General features: G+C 38.8%; 2 protein-coding genes across 6 annotated transcripts in view; one reads left to right on the top strand and one right to left on the bottom strand.

The window, feature by feature from the left end:
• The window catches only part of ZNF106 (zinc finger protein 106), a 40,923-nt gene extending 40,509 nt beyond the window's left edge, over positions 1 to 414 (bottom strand). Inside the window, exon 1 of one of the 2 annotated variants that reach the window (XM_015630140.2) lies at positions 317 to 414. The gene's annotated coding sequence lies outside the window, so the exon portion shown is untranslated. Of the gene's footprint in view, positions 1 to 176; positions 278 to 316 lie in introns of those variants that run through there. The other variant, XM_015630141.2, reaches the window with a different exon arrangement.
• On the top strand, positions 214 to 21,026 carry SNAP23 (synaptosome associated protein 23). Of its 4 annotated transcripts, none has more exons than XM_015630149.1 (8): positions 214 to 301; positions 8,969 to 9,074; positions 9,599 to 9,640; positions 10,881 to 10,929; positions 11,442 to 11,559; positions 15,001 to 15,153; positions 15,725 to 15,869; positions 18,269 to 21,026. In XM_015630149.1, the coding sequence occupies exons 2-8, from the start codon at positions 9,018 to 9,020 to the stop codon at positions 18,332 to 18,334; spliced, it is 630 nt and encodes a 209-aa protein (XP_015485635.1). In that variant the 5' UTR covers positions 214 to 301; positions 8,969 to 9,017; the 3' UTR covers positions 18,335 to 21,026. The 4 variants fall into 4 exon arrangements, with proteins under 4 accessions (XP_015485635.1, XP_015485636.1, XP_015485634.1 ...); XM_015630150.2 differs by lacking the exon at positions 214 to 301 and adding an exon at positions 401 to 509; XM_015630148.3 differs by lacking the exon at positions 214 to 301 and adding an exon at positions 1,037 to 1,150.
• The last annotated feature ends 1,833 nt before the right edge of the window (positions 21,027 to 22,859 follow it).

Raw genomic sequence — 22,859 nt, forward strand, 5'->3', positions numbered from 1 at the left:
CAGCCGGCAGGCGAACGAACTTCATGGCGAGGGCACCGGCACTGGCCAGCTGGGGGCATTTACCAGCAATTAATGATAATGAAAGTTAATGTTGTTATGTGTAAATGCAGCACTTTAAACGCGCGTAGTGCCACGTGTTAGCGCTCTACAAATCCGACGCTGCAGACAGCAGGTACCTTAGCAGCGAGACGCCGTGGATATCACGCTGGGCCGGACCGACCAGGGCGGCTGTGCCTGGGATATCTGCTCCAGGGGAGATTCCTAAGGCAGAAGGAGAAGGACGCGGGCTGTGCAGTATGCAGTAAGTCTTACTTACTGGGATCTTTCATGAGGCCAAAATCCACAGGGGCTTGACTCATCCCGAGATGCTGAGAGAGAGGAAGGAAACCAAGACCCAGCTCTTGAGATCGCAGCAGTTTCACTGAAGAGGGATTTTAGGAGCCACGTAAAGCTGATGCAGGCCCTGATGCTGTGAAGGCTACCGGCTGTGCTTACAGTGCCTACAGCAGGTACGGGATATGTCAGCACCCTCAGGGAAGAATTTACCTACGCCCGAGGAGAAATATGCCTCCGGAAAGGCTGCGCAGTTCAGCTACAAAGGATGGGATCGGTGATGGCAAACAGTAGCTTTTCCTTTCTGCCCTCCTTCTCTCCGTTGGTGACAGTAGGGGGCTAACACTCATCGTCCTAGTAGAGAGTAGTAACTGCAGAAAAACCCCACTGATACAAAAAGGGCCACTTCTGTACTGCAGTTTGCTGCCGCAGCTCCCGTCAGCACGGCCGGACCGCGGGCCACCATACGCGCAGCCCACACCCGGCACTGACACCCCGCACACCCCACACGCCTGCACCGCCTGCCCCAAGGGGGAGTGTGGTAGTTTAGATGGAGGGAAGCAGGAGCAGCAGCCCAAGTGTGCCGCCATGCTGGGTGTACACAGGCCGGCGTTCCCGCCCTCCGCCGTGTGAGGCGCCGGGCGCGGCTCCTCTCTGCCGCCACATTGGGAGGGTAGAAGGGCGGGGTGGGGCCGGGCTCACTTCCGGGGGCGGCGGTGACGCGCGCGGGCCGGCGCTCGGCAGCGGGGACGGGCGGGACATGGGAGCTTAAAGGGGTGGCCCTGCCCGGCGTGAGGGAGCGGCGGTGGCAGTGCCGGTAGGTGTGCGACGGGTTGGGCTTTGGCAGCTTGCAGTGCCCCGGGTAGGGTGACAGGCTCTCTCATCCGGTCCGTTTCCTCCTCCGTGCCGCGTAGCTCTCTGTGCGGGGCAGGCTACGGCTGCCGGGGGCCTCTGTGGGGCGAGGCGGGCCTGGCGCGGTCCGGCCGCGCTGGCCCAGCGGTTGCCGTCTTGTATCGGCTGCTCGGGGTAATGGGGCGGCCGGGCCGCCGGGCCCGGGTCCTTCGAGCCCCGCCTCAGCGGTGGGTGCGCCCGCCCCCGTGTGCGGGGAGGCCTCGTGGGCTCGCCCCTACCCGGGGCGGCAGTGCTGTGTCCAGGTGGCTTTTGTTTTTGCTTGGCGAGAGCCCGTGAATTGCGCTGTTAGTAGGGTCCAGGAGAAAACCCACCTCTTGTTGCTTTTTCTTAAACTTACGTGTTGCGTCCTGCTGCCTCTAGTCTACACTGTAAGATACTGTAGAGTTAATGTAGTAAAAAATAAGCATCGAAGTGCTTTTTGTGCTGCTTTCACTTGTACGTCTCGATTCAATGCCCTTGGTCCTGCTGGGAATATATTGGTGAGTCAGCTTTATTTTTCGCTTTTTCCTCCTTTTTTTTTTTTTATCTTTCTGTTTCACTTAATGTGAAGTCAACATATGACTTGACTCTCTAAACGACCTAAAGCAACTTCGGAAATTTCTTTATGTAACTTCTCTAACTGTTTGCCTTTTTTTTTTTTTTTTTCCTGAAAAAGGACACTAGATGCTCACTGTTTAAAACTAAGGGTGTCGCTTTACTTCCCCTTCATAAACAAATGTGTTTCTGTGCTGTAGAGGGAACAGCTATGTAGGAAGGTATTTAGGGACAAAGAAAAAGCCTCTTGTGATATCAGTTGCTTAATCTAATTGAGCACTTTATTGCTTACTGGTGGTCTAGTAGCCAGTCTATATGCTTGACCTCTGCTCTGCAGTTTTTGAAGTAGGTTGTTACACAGCACAGTTTGGGTCTCTAGGAGAAATGGAATCTATCACTGTCAATAAATGGATCAAAGTTTGACTGTGAATTTGTATTGGCTAGTATCTGATTTGGAGGAGGTTTCATGAGGCCTTTTCAGGGACAAAAGTGAGTTATTGAGATGAGTGTAGAACTGAACACACTGCACAGAGGAGGTGGCATTGGTAGCACCTATTCTTTGTGCTATCGCCTCTGTGCAGTGTGTTCAGGAAGCTGATAAGAGAAAGCAGGAAGCATGCAGAGTAGTGTCTTGGTCGAGGGCCCGGGTCTCTTCCTCTAGGGCCACATATGCTTTATTTATTTTATTCATTTCTTGTAGACATAATCATCTGGAGGAGTACATTCTGGTGCTGACACCTTGTGCGACTCTGCATTAGCTGGGCTGAATTTCAGCTAACTAGCAATTAGGATAGCTGTTTGTGTTAGGGAAGGGTTTAAAAAAAAACCAAAACTTTTCTGTGTTAGTGATATGAAGACTTTGAGAAAACAAAAAAACCCCATCACCAAACACAAAGCTGTCTAATAAACTGTCTAATTTTGACCTTTGCAAGCATGCACAGGTCAAATTCTTACTTAACATCCATATATGTAAGAATATTGTTTCATGAATTCTTCCATCTTTTGGAGAAGGAAACAGCTCCCTTTACAATAGAAGGAACTGAGAGCATCCACAATCACCTGAGGCTGTACCAATTCACCGACAGCTAAAAATACAGCTTGTGAGATACTGGCTTACAGTCAGTTGCTGCAACAGCTGAGTTGTATCACCAGCTAGTTCCTGTCTTTGTGGTAAGAAGGCATAAGCTGTATTTCTCAATCATACTTTTAGATTAACTGGATAGGCTATTTCCTTCTCCCTCCCCCTCAGTTTACAAGTTATCAGTGAAGGAGGAAGAGAAGTTTGTGATATTGATTAAAAGCATAACTTCACAGCAAAAGGGGTAGGTGCAAATTGAGGACCTTCAGGTGGTGAGTAAGGAACTAGTTTATGATATGAAGCAAATGTAACGGATATATGACAAATTTCTGAAAGGCATTCAGCCCATCAGAGGTACAGAACTGCTGCTTGTCAGCCAGAGATTCAGGGTGGGTTTGTGAAAGTGCCAACAATCAAAACAGTATTGATCTGGTACCAGTAGACCTGCTGGCTTTAGAAAACTTGTCACTTTTATTAGCCTCTCCCTGTCCAGATGTGGACAGTGGAATTGGAGTTAAACAAGCACTTTATCAGGCCTTGTGGCACCCTGCAGTTAATTTAAATTCATGAAGATCAGTAAGGGTTTTGAGTACTTTGAACAGCACAGCCTTAATGTGCTGTGACTGCAATAAAGCAAGGAATTACATTTTCTTTTTTCCTAGACACAAATAAGCATTGGAATTGCTTCTCAGCTAAGTGCTGAAGAAAAGCATATTTAAATCGTGTTACTTGCCTACTATAGTTTTAATTACTATGGATGTGTCTTATAAATCTCAGGAGATCACTGGTATTTAAAAAAACCTTGATAATGCTGTGCAAAGTCACTGTTGTAATGGCTTTTGAAACTTGTGTACATTGGAAACTGAGTGTGTTGGTAAAAGAGCTGGCTTCCAGTTAGCAAGTAATTCTGAATGAAAATGGAAACACTTGTAAGAAAAACCATTAGTGGTGCAGTGGAATATTTTAGGCCAATGAGAGAGACAGCAAAAACAGATTTCATGTTAATTTTTTACGGTGTGCTCTGGGAAGGTGAGTGGCAGAGACAATTAGGTTGTTGCTGCCTGCATACAGCAATGCTTTTATCTTGAGGGTCTTTTCATTCAAATGCTTTATTACCTCCCACCAAAGTTTTTAATGTGCCTATTGTCAGGAAACCCAGTCAGTGAACTGCTGTTGGATGAAGAGGTACTTCCGTAGCTTTCTGATCACAAGCAGATATTTAAACCTGGGGACACGTAAATGCAGATAGGTCACCATGGGTGTTCCTAACACTGAATTTGTTCTTCTCCCACTCTGAAAGTTCTGCCTTGGCAGGTGTTTGCTCAGTTCAGTAGCTGGGGTTGGGACAGAACTCGGTGCTTGGGACTGATCCACTTCAAATGTGGCAGTGTGAGCAGTGATTTTCCCAAGCAAAAATTTGCACTGTACTCTCAAGGGATCACCCTATTGCTAATAGAGACCTAGCCATAGTTCACATCAGTCTGTGTCACCTTCCAGCTTTTTCAAGTTACACAAAGAACTTGCTAAAATGCTTCAGCTGCTCTGTGAGTGTTGATTAACAAAATTAAGGTCTCTAAGGCAGTGATGCTTTCAATGGACCATGATAAAATCAGCCCAAAAGTGCTTGTTGTGTCCCTTATTATTTTGCGATAACCTTTGCTTCGTCTTTTTCTCAATTATCTCCAACCTAACAACTTTACATAGGAGAGTGAATTCAAAGGTTTTTAGGGTTTTTGGAGCCATGACCAAATGGATGGTAAGTGGAAAAAAGGCTGTGCAGACATAAGTTTGCTTCCTCTTTTTCAGGAGGTAAAAGCAACTTAAGCCTAATACATCCCCAATGCTCATCCTCTGGATTGGGCAGCAGTGTTTTAGTTATATGTATTATAGTGGTGAACTTGCAGGATTGCTTAGTGCAACATGAGTAGTCTTGTGAAGAGATCTAAAGCTTTATGTTGGAATTTCAAAGAACTTTTTCTGTCCTGCACAATCTTCCAAATAAAGCGTGGCAGTAAAAATCTTATTTGTTCTTATTATTATTATATTCTTAATATTTGCTGGCCATGCATCTATTTCCTTGCTGCTCTGGTTTCTCAATGAATCTTCCTTTTTATAAGGCAGTGATAGTTAAGGTAATGAGTGTGCTGTAGTCCTTTTCCTCGTAGGAAAGTTTAATGACCCTGGTTACTTTGAGAAAATACATATTTGTAGCAAGCCTAGTTTCACATACCCTGCAGGTATCAGACCTTCCTATGAAAGGGGCAGAAGGGGAGTTGTACTGAAATGTGTTTAACTGAGCAAATACTGCAGAAAACTGATAACAAAAAGTAAACAAAACTGACATCACATCCTTCCTTAAAGGAGTACTGCTTTGTATTTAGGCACATTAGATTCTTGTTTAAGACTTGCCAGTCTAGAAAGAAAATTAAGCAAAAATATTTTTGTAGGCTTTTGTCTTTTTTTACTTTGGTTATTTTGTGGCTAGGATTTTTTAAATGGTAGGAGCAGGAAAGCAAAGAAAATAGACATTGAGCATCAATGTTAGCATCTGCTAAGGTAAGCATTTAGTTTATTATAACAAATGTTATCATAGCCATGTGAAGTTTTTTCTCTCTGTATACTTTATCTTTGGGTAATCTTAATGCCTCATGTATAAAATAATTTTGTCATATACCATTAGCATAAGAGCTGGATACCTCAAAGGAAGCTTTATAATTCCTAGGCAGAAAGATGGGGAAATGAGTATCTTTTCTTACGTATGTATAATGTCTTCTATTGGAACAGCTGAGTTATTTCAGTACAGATGGCCTCATCTGGGCTGTTAAAATTTCTTTTGAGATTTCTTGCATGAAGGGTAGCTGCTATGTTCAGCTATTCCAATTAGGCCTGCAACTATTGAGTGTGTATTTACACCTTCAGAAACAGCCTATTTTGGAAATGTTTTGTTTGTTTTAAATTAGTGTTGTGTGATTTTTTTTTTTTAATGTTTTAAACTGCTGTGTGGTGAGAAGTCTTTATTGCCTGGGGAATGTGTTTTTCTGTTCTGCCTTAAGGTACTAATGGCCTCTGCAGAGCTACCATGTAGGTTGTATCTGTACTTACAAAACCAATGCAGCAAACTAACAGGAATAAAGCTATGGGTTTTTTTTTTTTTTACTCTAATGCATTTGGCTTGGATATTCAACTTTAAACAGACGTAATAATCAAATTAATTCAAAGAGCATGCTTTCTTATGCCTGTCTTAATAAGGAAATCTTAATCTGTCTTGTTTTATGTATCTAATGGCAATGTCTGAAAAGTGAAGGTGGGTCAGCTTGCCAGGAAGTCTAGAGAAAGAAAGGTTCTGTCACTTTTCAGTGACATAAGACCTCAAGAAATTATCAGAAAAGTTCAGCAAATCTATCTATGATGAAAGGTTGTCAGAACTTTTCTCTTAACCAAGTATTCTGCATGGTTTTACTTAGCTTACTCACACAGGTAATTTATCCTAGTAATTATATGAGCCATCACTTTAAATTATGGTTTTATCTCATAAGAGGCAAAGCACTACAGGTGTCCAAATATGAGCATCAGAATATAAGCACATGCATACCTCAGCTTTGAAGAATCCTGGAAGTAACTTCTTTTCCTTCTGTGTCCGCTGTGTTAAAAGGGTTTTTCCTCCACATCTTGAAGCTGGATTCTTCATTGCTAGGCCAATTTATAAACAGTTTCAAGTCCAAATGCTATTGATTTGGGGTAAAAGCGAGTGGAATGCTGTGTGTTTCTATAGAATTTCTTGCTGGCTGACAGTGGAGCTATTTAGGAAGATATAAGCAAGCTAGGGGAGCACAAAGCCTGTCTGTCAGCTGTTGGAACTGGTTTGCTGATGACACAAAGCTGGGAGGAGTGGCTAATGCCCCAGAGGGCTCTGCAGCCTTTCAGAGGGACCTCAACAGGCTGGAGAGATGGGAAGAACTGTCTGAAATCCAGCAAAGGCAAGTGCAGGGTCCTGCACTGGGGAGGAACAACCCAGGCACCAGCACATGCTGGGGGTGACCTGCTGGAGAACAGCTCTGCTGGGAGGGACCTGGGGGTTCTGGTGGACAGCAAGGTGTCCCTGAGCCAGCAGTGCCCTTGTAGCCAAGGCCAGAGGTGTCCTGGGTGCATCAGGAAGAGGATTGCCAGCAGGTGCAGGGAGGTGATCCTGCCCCTCTGCTCAGCCCTGGTGAGGCACAGCTGGAGTGCTGTGTCCAGTTCTGGGCTGCTCAGTACAGAGAGACAGGGAGATTCTGGAGTGGGTCCAGCAAAGGTCTACAAAGACAATTAAGAGAGTGGAGTATTCCTCTTATGAGGAAGGGCTGAGGAAGCTGGACTTGTTCAGCCTTGAAAAGAGACACCTGAGAGGGGACTTCATCGATGTCTGTCAGGATCTGAGGGAGCTGTCAGAGGATGGAGCCAGGTTCTGCTCAGTGGTGCCAAGCAACAGGACAAGAAGCAATGGAGAGAAACAGATGCACAGGAAGTTTGACCAGAATATGAGGAAAAGCTCCTTTACTGTGCAGGTGACTGAACACTGGAACAGGTTGCCCAGAGAGGTTGCTTAATCTAATTCAGTGAAAATGGGTACTTTCTTCTCTGTGCCATGTTTACTGGCCCGTAACTATGCAAATCAGCTTGAAGGGAGTTGCCATATTCAAAGCTGGGACTGCCTCAAGTAAGTCTTATGAAAGGAGTCTTAAGTCTGTGAATGAAGAGATAATTCACTGATTATACACTGAAATTGGACTACTGAAAACAGAGGCTTTATGTGGGAATATATGTATTTTTTTTAATTTTATTTTTTTTATTTAAATGGTAACAAAAAAAAAAATCTTGCATTGACATCTACTTTAGAAAAATCTCCTGGAGCCATGGTCTCAGGCTATGCTAGGTGCTGAAGACCAAACCTGCTGGAATATTCTTTAAATCTTGAAGTACAGCTGTAAGGGATTTAAGTGTCTTGGTTTCAGTTCACCATCAGAGTTATACACACTTCCTGTGAAGAACTGTGAGGTAACAGCTGGGCAAATCTGCATAAATTTACCCTCCTAGGAGCAATTACTTGTATGTTCTAAAATACTGATCTTGTAGGGGAAAATGGATCAAATCAAGCAGGATGTTTGGAATTATATCCATGGGTAATGTAAACTTAATTGCAAGCTACTCATGTGAAAGATCAAGGAGTAGTTTAAAATTAAGGGGGAACATTTTGTGGGGAAAAATATCCTCTTCTCAGCTTATGTGCTATCTTACTAAATTCTTGTATAGCCTGTGAGTTCTATTTTTCCATTGCTAGGAGTGGTGGCTTTATTACCATTCCTCCAACAAAATATGAAGATGCTTAGCTCTGAAAAACACATCTCTGATAGGAACACTCTTATTTATGGGATTGCTTATTCATCTTCTATTTTAGGCAAAATATATATCTTCTGTTTATAGCAAAAGGTAAATCATGGTGTGTTGAGACTGCAGTTATGACCCTGTGTTTATTATGAGAAAGCTAGATTAGAAAACCTTTGCCACAGTTGCAGACATAGTTGTTGAAACCTTTGTGAATCCTTTTGAATTTGAGGAATTTCCTATACAAAAACAACCACCATTTCTGGAGTGTTACTTGGGATCATTTTAGGTGGTGTTTCGTCTGTGAGAACATTTCCCCCTTTTTCTGACTATTGAAATTCTGCATTGTAAATGGAAAGAACACTTAAACTTTATACTAATAACTTAAATGTCTTAATGAACTTATTTCTAGATTGCTGGGCAAACCAATGTGTCTTTCCAGCATGGAGAAGCTTGTTATTTTAAGACCATATTTCCTGGTTTCTAACTAACAATAGAATTTTTTCCAAAATGTTTAGGAAGCCAAATCTTGGAAAGAAAACTGCTTCATATCCTGATTGTTCCTGTGTTTTTTAGCTCCTCAGGTCATATCAGCTGAATAATTATTTTAGTGTCTTCTAGTCCTAATGAGATGTTTTACTACACAGAATGAAATGTATAGGCACTCATTCTTTGAACTATCTTCTAGTTTCAACTCAAAATACTGATGAAAGGATAATTCTGATGCTTACTTTGTGTCTGTCATTACAGGAGGGAGGTTCTCTTTAACGTGGTTACTTACAAGTAGTATTTCCTCATCATGGATGAGCTATCACCTGAAGAAATTCAGCTGAGGGCCAACCAGGTCACTGATGAGGTAAATATTATAGGAAGACATCTGGGATTATGGTACTCATCTGACAAGATGAGAACTTCTAAAAATAAAGACAGACCAGGATAATGGTTCTGCAAGGTTATAGCTGAATGTTTTAAATTTTCACTTTAGTTGGTGAATACTGGAGTGAAGACTACTCCTAAAAATGAGACTGGATTTTGAAGTCACTTACTTGAGTATTGATCACCCAGCCCTGATTACTGATATTATGGAATTTGCTTACAGCATTGTTAATCATATTGATACTTCATGGCTTTCTTATTTAACTAAAATTCATTTGAATATGTCATCTTTTATGACTTTCCAATGGGATAAGGAAAATAATAGCAAGGACAGAAAACCAAGAAAAACTAATGTGCTGCTACTATGAGCATGTATTAAATACAGACAAGGCAATGAACCTTTTGTATACTATTGCCTTACTACAATGAACTGGCAGAGGAGACTTTCAGACACTGATGTGTATGTAAGTAATTAATGCACTCATTTTAAAATTCTCTTTCAAGTCTTTGGAAAGCACAAGGAGGATTCTTGGCTTGGCCATTGAGGTAAGAAAAAGATTTTGAGTTCTCTGGATTTATTGAGTATAAAAAGCAGCATGTTTACTGCCATTTTAAACACTTTTTTGTCTTTCTCAAGACACACACTTCATTATTAGAAGTTGCTGCTTTAATTCAGTAGCAGCATTAGAATGACATAACCTTCATGATTTTTACATTATATCAGATTACCGAAGAATCAATATCCTTTTCACCTGTTTTAAGCCAGAGGATCTAATCTCCAAATGTTACAGATTACTTGTAAAAAGTCTTCTGATGGTCAGTTATGTCTTTGGCTGCATAATTTACTTTACATAACATCTTTCATCTGTCTTTAGCTCACTTTGTCTGTGAATAGTGGAAATGTTTTGCTGTGAGGACAGTAGGGCTCAGTTGGGTGGGGTAGTAGATACAACCGCTCTTGGTTCTAAACAAGTAATTCTGCATACATCTTCTTACGGTCTGTTCATCAGTTTTAACTATTAATGATTCTCCTAAAACCCTTTTACATGACTTGGAATAAATCTGTATTTTGGGTTTTTCAACATGAAGTTGTATGAGGAATCTACTTCTCTGCACAGTTGCAGAAGATGCTGCTGTTATCATTTGAATCATCATAGCCTGATGAATACTTCTCATGCACGGGTGTTAAGTACATGTCATGAGCCAGCATAATGTCTCTTGGTATAGCTTGGTGGTTCATTCTATGCTGCCAGTTTACAGTAAAGCATGGATGCAATTTGCATGCTGCATCCAAGACTGAGCCAGCAAAGAACTCTGCTGTAGTACACTTCTCACTGCTGAATTCTTAGGAATGGTTTTACAGGCTTTGTTTTGCTTTCTTGCATTGTGACTCCCAGGACTAAAGGCCTTGTAAGCCCTTTTGAAGGATGTAGGGATGAATGAACCAAATGCTGCTTCTCAAAATGAAGCACAACTATGTTTACTTTTCTAGCTAGATGTTGTCAGTTCAATCTGAGTATTACAATAAATTTTATCATCTTATTGTAAGGTAAGAAAAATCTCACAAAAATGCCTTAAAAACCTCACTAATTGAGATAGTAATTGAGGAACAATTCTTATCTTAACATAGCTCATAATTTGAGACTTCTAATAGCTTTACTACAGAAATTATTCCAAGCCCAGTGTTTTATTATAAACTTGTTTGGTTTATCAAACTTGCTATCCAGACTTTCTGATCTTGCAATGCGATCTCATTTTGTGTATGCAACTAAATTTTTTTGTACAGTCCCAGGATGTTGGCATCAAAACTATTACCATGCTGGATGAGCAAGGAGGTAAGTTCTTCCTTAACACTAAAAATTAATATTATATTGTAATCAGTGTGAGAAAAGAATTATCATTAAAAGAGGTGTTGCTGAAACTAAAGGCTTATTATTAAAGACTATTTAGGTGAAAATGGGATTTCCTAGTTGGTTATTCCTGTATATTTGTTGTATTTAAAAGAAGTTTTGAAGTAGTTGAGAGGTAATGGTAGTTACAATGTAATACAGCTCTGCTACAGAAGCTGCTTCTTTCCACCATGGCATGAATGTAACTATTTGCATTTATTCTAAAAGTAGCAACAAAAATGCTACTCTAAGGATAGGGAAGTTATTTGCAAAGTAGTAACCAAAACCTTTCGCTGAGTATCTTTCTTAAAAATTAAAAAAAAAAAATCCTAAAAGACAGGAAAGGAAAAAGTCATTTGTCTTGGTATAAAGAAAGCTTGTTCCTGCTAGAAAGAAATGTTAATTTTCCCCACCTTCCCCAAGTCCATGTTTATTCAGGTTACTTGTTTCTCTTCTAGAACAACTAAATCGTATAGAAGAAGGCATGGACCAGATAAATAAGGACATGAGAGAAGCTGAGAAGACACTGACAGAGCTCAACAAATGTTGTGGGCTCTGTGTCTGTCCTTGTAACAGGTCAGTTATATTGGTACTTGGGCTTGGGGGTTCTAGAATATTCCCAATATTTACCGTACCAGGAGATATTAACTATTAAAAGAGCTAATTAAAAAATGCTAATTAAAAATTAATCGCTACCAAAGTTGATTGTTTTGGTTTGTAGAGCTGCATCCTTTTAAAGTTGCATGAGACTAACTGAAGTTTACTTGTATCTAACCATACATTGTGCCCCTTTTACTCTAAGTATAGCTACTAAATAACATCCTGCACACTTGGGTCCTAATCTCTTTAAGGCTTCTATTTAGTGGAAGACTATCAATGTCCATGCAGATGAGACCAAATTGGACTGCAAATAGCTATATATATGTAAGTGCCTGTCTGTTAGAAATTTGATTCCAAAAATAATTTTTTCACAACAGTACTTTCGTACTAATTTAAAAGCAAGCCACCTTATGTTTTGGAGAAGCACGTTAATATTGGTTCTCTAAGCATTTGAAAAATATTTATGCTTTAGGGAGGGTGAGAGTAGAGCAACAGAGCAGACACTGGTGTTAAAGCTTTAATCTTTTCACTAGTGACTACATAAGTTCTTGCAGACCTGCTTCACATTACCTTTATAACATCAATGTTATGGCTGCCATATCTAAGTCAGTTCAGTAATCTAATCTTTAGTATGGCACTTGGTTTGTACTTTTAAACAAGTAAACAGCCTGAACAATGTCAGAATTAATTTTGATGGTGTCCTAGCTTTACCTTTAAGCAGTAAAGTAATAAATTGTTTGTGTTAGTTGGGTGTGATTATAGCCCTTCCAAATGAAGGAGGCATAAATTGAGTATGGTGACTGAAATGAATAGTGTGTGCATTTGTTGGTTTTTGCTCATTAGCATGAGCAAAACCAATTCTCATTCAATGGGGAAGTAGCAGAAATTTAGGTAAAAATGCCTTGTTGGAGACGAGTCTTCTTAACCAACAGAATAGTACTTTAACAGTCATGTAGGATAGATATGAGTGTGAGTTCTAAGGCTGAAAGTCTTAGTGCTTTAGTCCCTTGAAAATGCAGATGTCCTGACCTCTGGATAGGAGAGCTTACTGCTTTATGTTTGTTGGCTCAAGCTGGTGGACTTTGAGCAGTTTGGCACACTCAGTCTTTGTTTTCTGTAGTTGATAGTCTTATTTCACTGAAGCTAAGCAGCTCATTGACGCTGAGCAAGCTCAGTATTTATGAACTCTTGTGGCACTCCAAGTACACAGATAATGAGAACAGAAATAGTTGTGTACCAAACTGGACAGTAATGTACAGGAAAAAATGGATAAGTAGAGGGCAGCAAAGAAGAAAGAGTGTGTCTTTCATGTATCTACTGTTACACCAACCCTTTTATCAATGTCAGATTTACTTGCCAACCAGTTACCTCCACAGCTTTTCATATTTTTCATAAAAACATGAAGCTAAATAAGCTAAATCAAAGCATTTGCTGAATTGTTTGGTTTTTTAAAAATTTCTCTGAGGCTTAGAGTATTTATAAAAGCTTTGTGAAAGCACAAAATACTGGCAGTTCTGTTATACAATCAATGTACTAATAACAATTTACCTTTTTGTTGATCTTTACTATGCCTTCTTCTCCATTCTCTCCTAACACTGATGCTTGCTTTCTAAAAATGAAGACTAGGATAAGAAGCTGTATTCACTTAAACTGGTGAAAGTGGATTTTAGGACAAGGTCAGTGTTAGTAGTGCAGATGCATTTTTAACCAGCTGTCTGAAGTGGTGTTTCTATTGCATTAGTGCTTGCATGTGCATGATGTCTGTCTGCATGCAGTTTGCCTTGTGACTGATGTTTCATAATACTGACACAGGTAGAAAATGTCCATTACTGCAGAGGGTATTATTAGCTGTGGAAATGGTGAACAACTGCTTGAGCCATTGCTGGTTTGACAGGTTGTGTAAATTGCTTTAGCTTTGCAGAAATGAAACTTGAGAAATGTGAATGTATAGTAATTTGTAAACAGCTCACAAAGATAGGTGGTGAGAACTTTTCTTAACTGTGCTTACTTTGAACAATAATTCTTTTTCTGGCTGTTTACTTCACAGATGTAACTACTCTTCAGGTCACTTGTTTCTATTAATAAAGTCCTCACAGTTGCCTCTGGCACCTAAGACTTTACTTCCCCATAACCAAATCATACAAAGATTTCTTCTGGTTATGGCTTCAGTATAAATGAGATGAAAATATAATTCTCAATCTAGTTGCAGTAAACTTAGAAATCTTTGGGCCTGTGTATGTGCAAGGACCTAGAATTGACTAGTTTAGGTTTCTTCAGGATTTTGTTGGGTGCAATATTTCCATTATGAACTGAGAAATTATTCTATATTTCCCCCTTGATATATTCATTCTAGATTACTTCTTGGAGGATCTGACCAATGAGACATAATTTCCCATATTGAATACATAAACAGCAGTAGAATGAGAGGGAATACTTGTTCATTACAGCTAATTTCACAACTCTTCAAACATAATGTCCAGGTTAACGAAAGGCAGCAAATCTCTAGAAATTGACTGCCTGTGATTTCAAAGTTAGGTGTACTGAGAGATGCTACAGATTTCCCTTCACAAGTGTCTAAAGAAGCAGAAAAATGACAGTATCTGGATTGTCTAGCTTAAATCTGGAAATGCCACCAAACAAGGTGAACATGAGAAAATTCTCAAAATAAGTTCTTTAGGATTCATGACAACAGACCCTGATTTAGAGAAGTTGATTTCATTAGGTTTCCTTCCCCTCTTGCTTTTGTGGCTCTGTGGTTCTTGAGACTGCTTTGTGTCAGTGTGCTTTCTTTAGTTTTTTTCTCCTATGAATTACATGGGAAAATGTAATGGTAAGTTGGTTTATTGATTTAATAGAGTTAGTACAACTGAATTGCAGAATGAGCTACTTAAACAAGATTACTGTTAATTCATAATCAAAGTTAACATAAGAAACATTAACTTTTTCTGTTGCCAAGTAACTATTAATGTTTGATAAAAAAACAGTAGCAATTAATGGTTTTCTTCCTTAGTATAGGTATTTGAGGGAGTTTTTTCATTCATCCTCATTTCTTCTTGAAAGATAACTAATATTGACTCTGGATTAATTCCTGTTAAAAGTACAACTCTATAGGGTAAGCTTTCCTGTGGCTGTCATAAGTTTCTGTCCTCTGCTAAAGTATTGCTTTAAGCAAATTACTGTTCTTCTATTAAAGTTTAAAACCCAAGTAATCACTGTCCTTAGAGTAACTCAGTTGTGTTTGTACTATCAAGATACAAGGACTTGTATTATATAGATAGACAAAGTTTTATGTGTACAAAATTTAATCTCTTTTAGGCACAAGACAAATGTTTCTGGAATTCTAGATTAATAGTGAATTTCAGTCAGAAAGCCATATATCTAATGCAGTGGTTCAGATTTCTTATTTTTATGGAATAGGACAAAGAACTTTGAGGCCAGCAAAGCATACAGAGCAACCTGGGGAGATGGAACAGAAAACTCAGCAGATCATGTGATATCCATGCAACCAAGAAGTATAAATCGGCAGCAGCCTCAGACTTCTGGAGGACCAAGTGGTGGATATATTACAAGGTTTGCTTGTTCATATCTCTCAATCTCAAATGCACAAATCCTGTTACTAGTTGTCAGCTTCTTTCAGATGCATTTTAGGTCAAGTTGCTAAATAGAATTTTTTTTACTATTGTTTGGAGGAATTGTTACTTTTTGGAGAGGAGGTGGCACCTTCAGTATTGTAGTGCTCATCTTACACCGCTATTTTTTTTTTTTTACATAGTGGTGGTATTGTCAGTCTGTTTCTGAATGTGAGAACTATAAGGCTTAGTACTCAGTTATTGAGGGGACTGTTAAAAATATCAAGGCCTATGACTGTCATAACGTGTATTTGAGAGAAACTCACAAACTCATGTCTTAAAGCTTCTGTTAACTTGTTAACTATTTTAATTTTTAAGGCTATTTTTGTAGTAGTGGCTAGCTTAGCACTTTTTTTGGTGAATGCTTGCTTGAAATACTGGGGATTTTAAAAGGGGAAAAACATACCTTGGTTTTAATGCATAGTGCAACAAACAAGTTCTACTAGAGTAAATATGGGCAGGATAAAAGCAAGTTCTTGATTCTTGAAACATTGTCTTAATTATTTGAACAGGATAACCAATGATGCCAGGGAAGATGAAATGGATGAAAATCTTGCTCAAGTTGGAAACATTCTTGGGAATTTGAAAAACATGGCTTTGGATATGGGCAATGAGATTGATGCCCAGAATAAGCAAATAGACCGGATAAATGTAAAGGTAAGTGTCAAAGGTGTTCTCTGCTTTCAGTTCAGAGGCTGGAACTCAGAGGTTGTTAGGAATGCACCCACTGTATTTGCAGCAAATTTGTGATAAGGTTATGCCATCCTCTAGGTTGCAGTGATTTGAATAAGAATTGTTCCTTGATATATATAGGGTATATAGCTTAAAATTCAAATGCTCACATGTCAGGAAACCTAAATATACAGCACAGATTACTACTTACTCTGAAAACTAATAAACTTCATGGGATCAAAAATACAAACATTTACTGGAGGTATACCTGGGACATTGTTGCTAATTTTTTTTTCTTATGGTGGGAAATGGGTATTTTTAACAATAGCAAGGCTCTTCTGAAATTCCTAAAAAGTCACTACAATGAATGTAAAGTAAAACACAAGTAATTCATTGCCCTAATTCTTGTGGATGAAGTAATATTGGAGCTTGGGAGACTTTGGAATAATGAAGTTTGTAGGTGCACAGGGAAATGGTCTGCATATGAAGTTAGTCATAGTAACTTCCCTTTTTTTTATATAATTTTACTACTTAAGTGTTAGCTTCTCCAAACAGATTAAGCATATATAATACACTTCAGGAAGGTTTCTTTCCAAGGATAGCTTAATGAGGATGCTAAGACTATTTTAGAAATTCCCATATTCTGGAATTAATAGAAGTTATTTTATAGACATCCTGGTTAAGAAAGAAAGGAAAGTGTTTAATGACTAGCCTATTAAAGAGTTCAAACAGTAGAAGTGAACACCAATTACTGTGAAGTTATTGTATTAAGACAAAATGACAATTTAGAAATCTCATTGAAATGTGCAGTAGGGTTTAAAGCAAGAGGGACAGAACTCCTCTAGTTAGACAAAAATGGTGGTTGCATCTGTGTCAGATTCTCAATTTTGTCTAGTAATTAAGGGATTGTGGTATTGATAAGGCAAATCAACATGATTATATGGAGGATGTCTTAACTGCCTGGTCAAATAAACTGCAAGTGGGAATTATTGTTTTTAGTAATAGTATTTCTAGTAAATTCAAGCATTTGTTTTGGCCTGATGCTCTTTTGGTTTAGTGATTTGAATAAATCTTGCTGATCCAGTCTTAGTAATTATTAAAATATGGTGTATACAAGTTAGAATTGCTTTGCAGACAAGAATAAAAATGAAAGTGCCGTTCCTGGACTTGACTGGAAACTTGTCTCAGGATATTTAAATTAATCTTTTTATGCTGATAACTTCCTAAATCTAGTGAACAGTATGGAAACCAAACCATATGTTGTCTGTAAATCTCCAAACAACAGTGTAATGTAAAGAAACAAAGAGCAGTATTAAGTTTAACTTCAGAATAGAATTGATACTTATGTTTATTCATTTTTTTTAAAATTCTGATTCACCTGGGAAATAGGCTTGACTGGGTGACTTTTGGTAGTATTACACAGGACTCCTAGTCTGAATAAACCCATAATGAAGCTTACATTCCTGGATTTTTCTTAGAAGATCGAGTAAGTAGGTTAGCGTTTCCAAAGTGTTGTTAACAGATTAGAGTCCCCGTTTCTGTAGTAGGTTTTTGTCCCTCCCTTGCCCTTGACTTGAAAGGCAGGAAGGATGGAACAGGAGGGAAGGACTTGAACTGCAGGTGTGCTCTGCCCAGCCCATTGCAAGACAAAGGTGTGAAATGGCTAATACTTGGCACAGGTTGAGCTTCTTAGGACTTCCACTCCTACTGAGAGCAGAGGCTGATTGTGTGCTTATTACACTTCCTGCACATTCCCCAGAGCACACTGTGTTATTGGGGCATTACTTACAAACTCCTTATCATACCTTTCAGTAAAACTATATTTTGACACTTGTTCAACATAGATACTGTGACCTGACTTTCAATGCTTTATTTTAGTAAATTAAACAATAATAAAATTTAAAGCTTGTTCTTAGGAATAGCATATTGTTACAGCACTAGAACATTGGAGGGGAAGTGAATGAAAACTATGGATTTGGACTAAGCAAAATAAGTCTAACTTCATGCCCATAGGCCCAGTTTTGACTATTACTTACAGTTCAGAGCAACCTTGTTGCTCTGCAGAGGTCCTTAAGATGTCTAAACACTAGTAAAGAATTTTTATTCCCTTGTGTTGTTAACATGCTTCCAGACCAGCTGAGGCAAGCTGCTGTGTTTTGGAAGTCAGCTAAAGAGAAAAACCGTTTTCTCTTAGTTTGTTTCTACCAAAATTGACAGCATATGTTGTCTAGGGAAAAAAAAACAAACTACTTCCAGCACATAGAAGTTGCTCCCCTTCTCTCTACCACCGATGATACCTTGTAATTCAGAAGTTCATGTCAGTTTGAATTTTTAAATTGTTTTGCATCAAGTCTTCAAATGACCTATGAATTTCTCTCTTTCAGGCTGATACAAACAGGGAACGCATTGAGCAAGCAAACATCAGAGCCAAGAAACTAATTGAAAATTAAAGCCTGCTGTCATTGTTCAATGACAGCCTCTCCAGCTGCAAGCCACCATATTCATCGATCTGTGAAACCTCTATTCTGAAATCAGAGGGGCTGGGAAAAATGAAGCAGTACCCCTTCTGTAGGGATTAGTTTTCTTTTATTGCTTCATGTAAACATGGCCTTGACTCCAAGAAAGCAGCCAACTTCCTTTTACTCATCTGCCTTCACTTTCTTTAAACTGCTCAGGGCTAAAAGCGTTAGAGCTTTGAGAATCTTCCTGCATGTTTTATTCCTCTTCCCAGTTTCTTTATAGTATTTTTTTTTAAACGTTATTTTCCTGCACCGAAAATTCAGTCCTTTATTTAAGTTGAACAAGCAGGGTAACCTGAATTCACAGTTGTGGAAAGTTGGAGGGGGCACTTTGCACTGTTTGAAATACCTCATAAGTTGAGTGTCTTCACTAAAATAGGGACTACGTGAACATTGTCTGATTTGTATCTCTAGCATCTAACCATAGTTTTACAATCCAAACCACGATTGGTTTGGAGTTGAATTTAAGGATCACAGAATTGAAGAGGCCCATTACTTATCACTTGTGGGTTGAGGGCTTTAAAACACTTCCTAACCACACAAACTTTAAGGTAATGGTAACCAGAGGGATATACAGGTTTCCATTTCTTTACTATAGATTGACATCGGTTTGGAGGCTATGACTAATCATGCTGCATTGTTCTGATAATATTTGTTGTGTATATCTGATCTAAACCCCATGCACACATGTAGGAGAAGATAAAGCTGTCTCCCCAAGGTATTTATTTGATGGAAAATTTTACACCCCTTATCTAAAAGTTAACTTTTAAGTGTTTGAATGATGCATCTGAACTGGAAGAAACTGAGTAGAAAAGCATGCAATTTTCTTGCATCCCATATCTTTCTCTCTTTTGGCCAGTTTTCACTGGAGTTCAGTTTATGCCTTTCTCCAGTGCAAAATAATGATTTAGATCTGGTGCGGAGTTTGCCCTCAGCAGTGACTTTGGGGGTGCTTCTTAAACCTACCAAAACCAGAGAAGCTTATTGTACAACTTCTTTGTCACAAGTTTGGAGGAAGAAGTAGCTATTTATGAGCTGTATGCTAGTTCAAAATAAACTAGTTCTAAATAGAATCCTGACTGGTTTATTATTGCAGACTTTGGGACTGGCAGTTGGAAATATTACGTATCCAAGTTGCTTGCAAGTAAAATGTTTTTCCTCTGTTGCAGAATAGAGGAGTTTCTGACCAGGTGAGGTAAAGCACTCTCCTGACAAGAAAAATAGTTTAGTTTTACTGCAATATAAAAAGATTTTCTTGAAATCTTGATAGTAATTAAGTTGCAAGTGACTTAGATTATTTTAACTACACCCAGCAATATGTTATGCCTTTTTTAAAGTTGAAAATGGTGCTTTGGACTAACCTTTGATACTCAGTGTTTGGATGGCAAAAATCTTCAAATCAAACTGTTTGGATGAATAATTAAAACTAATAGCATTATGGGGTGCTTTTTTGAAAGACAGTCCACAACTACCCTGTAGCCACTAATATTGAATTCCAGAGTCAGAGATGACACTAATCCACCAAAATGCAAGACAGTGTTTAAGTGTTCTGTTTTCTTTTTAGTAAAACTACAGTCAGTGTTACCAGTATCTTTTCAGTTGGCTGCCAGGACAACTTGATAGTTAAAGCAAAAAGAACCAAAACCAACAACCAGACGCACAAAAAAAAAAAAACAACCCACAAATCCCACCAAACAAAAACCCAACCAAACAAAAACCCCCAAACAACTGACCAAAGGATGGGGCAGCTGCATGTAAAAATAGGCCAGTGGCAGTTTGCCTTATGTGAATAAGGTAAAATCATTTTTAGGGGACTAGATACTTGAGTAGTGTGGGTTGGCTCCTCTCTAGCTTCTGGTTATTGTTGGCATGCTAATGAATTTCAAAAGTTCACTAGCTACCCAATCAGTAAATGAAGATTTTGTGCCTAAAAATGCAAGTAGCAAAGAAGTACTTTTAAGAACTTCTTAATGGCATAGTAAACTTTTGAGAAGCCACCTGCATAGGGATTTCATATGCCCTTTTTTCCTTCTTAAAAACTTCAAATTACTTTAAGGAATATTTGCTGCTAGTTGTGAAAGCAAAGTATATGTTATTTAATTATGATTGTCTCCTGGAATAGAAGACTGAAGTGGTTACCTTATTCTGCTTACACAGTACAAGCCTGCTCTGTACCATTTGGACATTCCAAACATTGGAATGTTTTTCTCCCTTGCCATTGCAAGTCCTTGTTCTTGACTTGCCTGAGCTCTCACAATAAATGAGCATGTTGGCTGATAAAATGCTGTGATTGGTGTATCAAAATTGTAATACTGTAATGAATACCACACAAGGATACAAGTCATGAGACTCAAGTACTATCAGAGTACCAATACTACTTTCTGATGCAGCAAGAGCCAAATCTGTGAGGGAGTTGGTGCCTTTGTTAGTCATAAACAGTTTGCTTCTTGGATGTCTTACTGTTGTGTATAGAATAGATGCTTAATTTCCATATCTATGGTATGAAATTGACACTTGTACATCTTTGTATGTCTGAATGCTATTAAGAATGAAGGTTTACAGTTTCTGCTTTTGATTGTTAAACTATATATTGTGCACAAAAATACATACTTTTATAACTGAATGTGTTTTAAAACTATTTTCTCCTAGAAATGTCTTTGTTTAGTTTCCTGTCGTTGAAAACCTTGGCAGAACTAGTTGCTACTATTCAACTAGGAAGTTCCATGTCTATTTTTATTTCACAGAAGTCCCACTGCTAAGAAAAGAATGGGTGTGGTTGGGAGGAGAGGAATATTGTGATCTTTAACACTTTAGTTTTGATCCTCACATAATCAACATCTCTTAAATTCACAGTGAACTCTGTCCATATCTTTGAAAGATCATGATGTACATGGGAGTATACTTCAGGATGATAAAGGAACAAAGTAAAATAATTTAAAACTTTCTAGTTAAGTAGTGGTAACAGATGACTAGCAAATAACTAGTCCAGTAGATGAAATGTAGTGATTTAACCTACTGCCACTACAATTTCATTTGTGAGGTATTTTAAATTGTATTTTCTCTCATACCAGAGCCTCAGATTCCCAGAACACTCTTTTACAGGGAGGAGGAGCTACAGGGAGAAAGAGAGACTTTTGTCGACTTGCCACAGTTCTAAGCTGCAGTAGAGACTAACATCCCTGGGAAGAGCTTGGAAGAAGTACTTCTACTATACTATCTAATATACCAGAAACTAGGGACACCCTGGTTCTGTAACTATTATGAGGAGGCAGTACATGTCATATGGGTATACTTAAAGGACAATAATTGGTAAATTCTAGTTAGTCTGCTCCTTGATGAAAGACAGCTTTTTAGCACAGCAGTAACTGTACTATGAACTGCAGCACATGCTGCTTGTACAGCTACTTGTAGAAAACACCTCTGTGAAGGCAATAGGGTAAAACAACTCCCTGTTCACAATGACTTGCAGCTGCTAATTCACTTCCCTGCATTTGAAGCAATGCAGTGTCTAAATGTTGGTGGAATAGATGGATTAAATGTGTGTCTTCCTGAAATGGAAAATTGGACAGCAAGTGATACAGGTCTGAAACAAAATACACAAATGGTTTCTATTGTTAACTAAGGGTAATGCTCTACCTCAGTAACTCCAAAATTAAAAAGCTGCAAGTAATTATGCACAGAAATAAAACTGGTTTATAGCTTCACTTTTTGCAGGGTGGGGGTGATGAGAAGGGAAACAGGAAGTCCCAATATAAAACTACTGATAGGTTATGTAGAGTGCTGAAATGTCTAGAACAGCATTCCACGATGTGACTTAGTCACAGCTCATTGCTGTGAGTTAAAAGAGTCAAGGGCATCTTAGCCAGTTGTCTTTTTCCTTGCAACAGAAATAAGTCATCCTCTGTTCTGGAACAAGTTTAGTTAATTAGGCCTAACTTGGTTCCAATCAGTATTTTACGTGATGCTTTCTCCATTTTGCTCTACAAAAGCTTTGATAGCTGTCATAACTCCAAGGCAGCAAAGGAGCCTAACAATGAGAAATTGAAAGGTTTCTAAATGTACTAGTGATCACAAAAAAGAAATGTTGACTTACTTAAATACTTCCCTCTAAGATTTTTTTTTTTTTTAGAGCAATGCTAACTCCATAATTTTCAACAGTTCTGTTCTACCATCTCTTCTTACACATTGTTGAATAGAAAGTAACAACACTTGTAAACAAACACATTCAATGAGAGAAGCAGCACCTCTGAGTGCACAGTAAAAAACTACAACCAAAATGGTACCACAGCACAGCATTGCCAAGTGCCTACATATTGATGATAGACCACTCCTTTGGTGAATGCAAAGGGGGGATCTGCTAACTGCTGATTTGTTCTGTTCATGTCTCATGCACAGCAAAGCTCTAGGACAAACAAACAAACTAGTACTTCAAATAGGATTTAGGTATCAAGTAGAA

This window comes from Parus major, chromosome 5 (genome assembly GCF_001522545.3).
Source record: "Parus major isolate Abel chromosome 5, Parus_major1.1, whole genome shotgun sequence".
NCBI classification, from domain to species: domain Eukaryota; kingdom Metazoa; phylum Chordata; class Aves; order Passeriformes; family Paridae; genus Parus; species Parus major.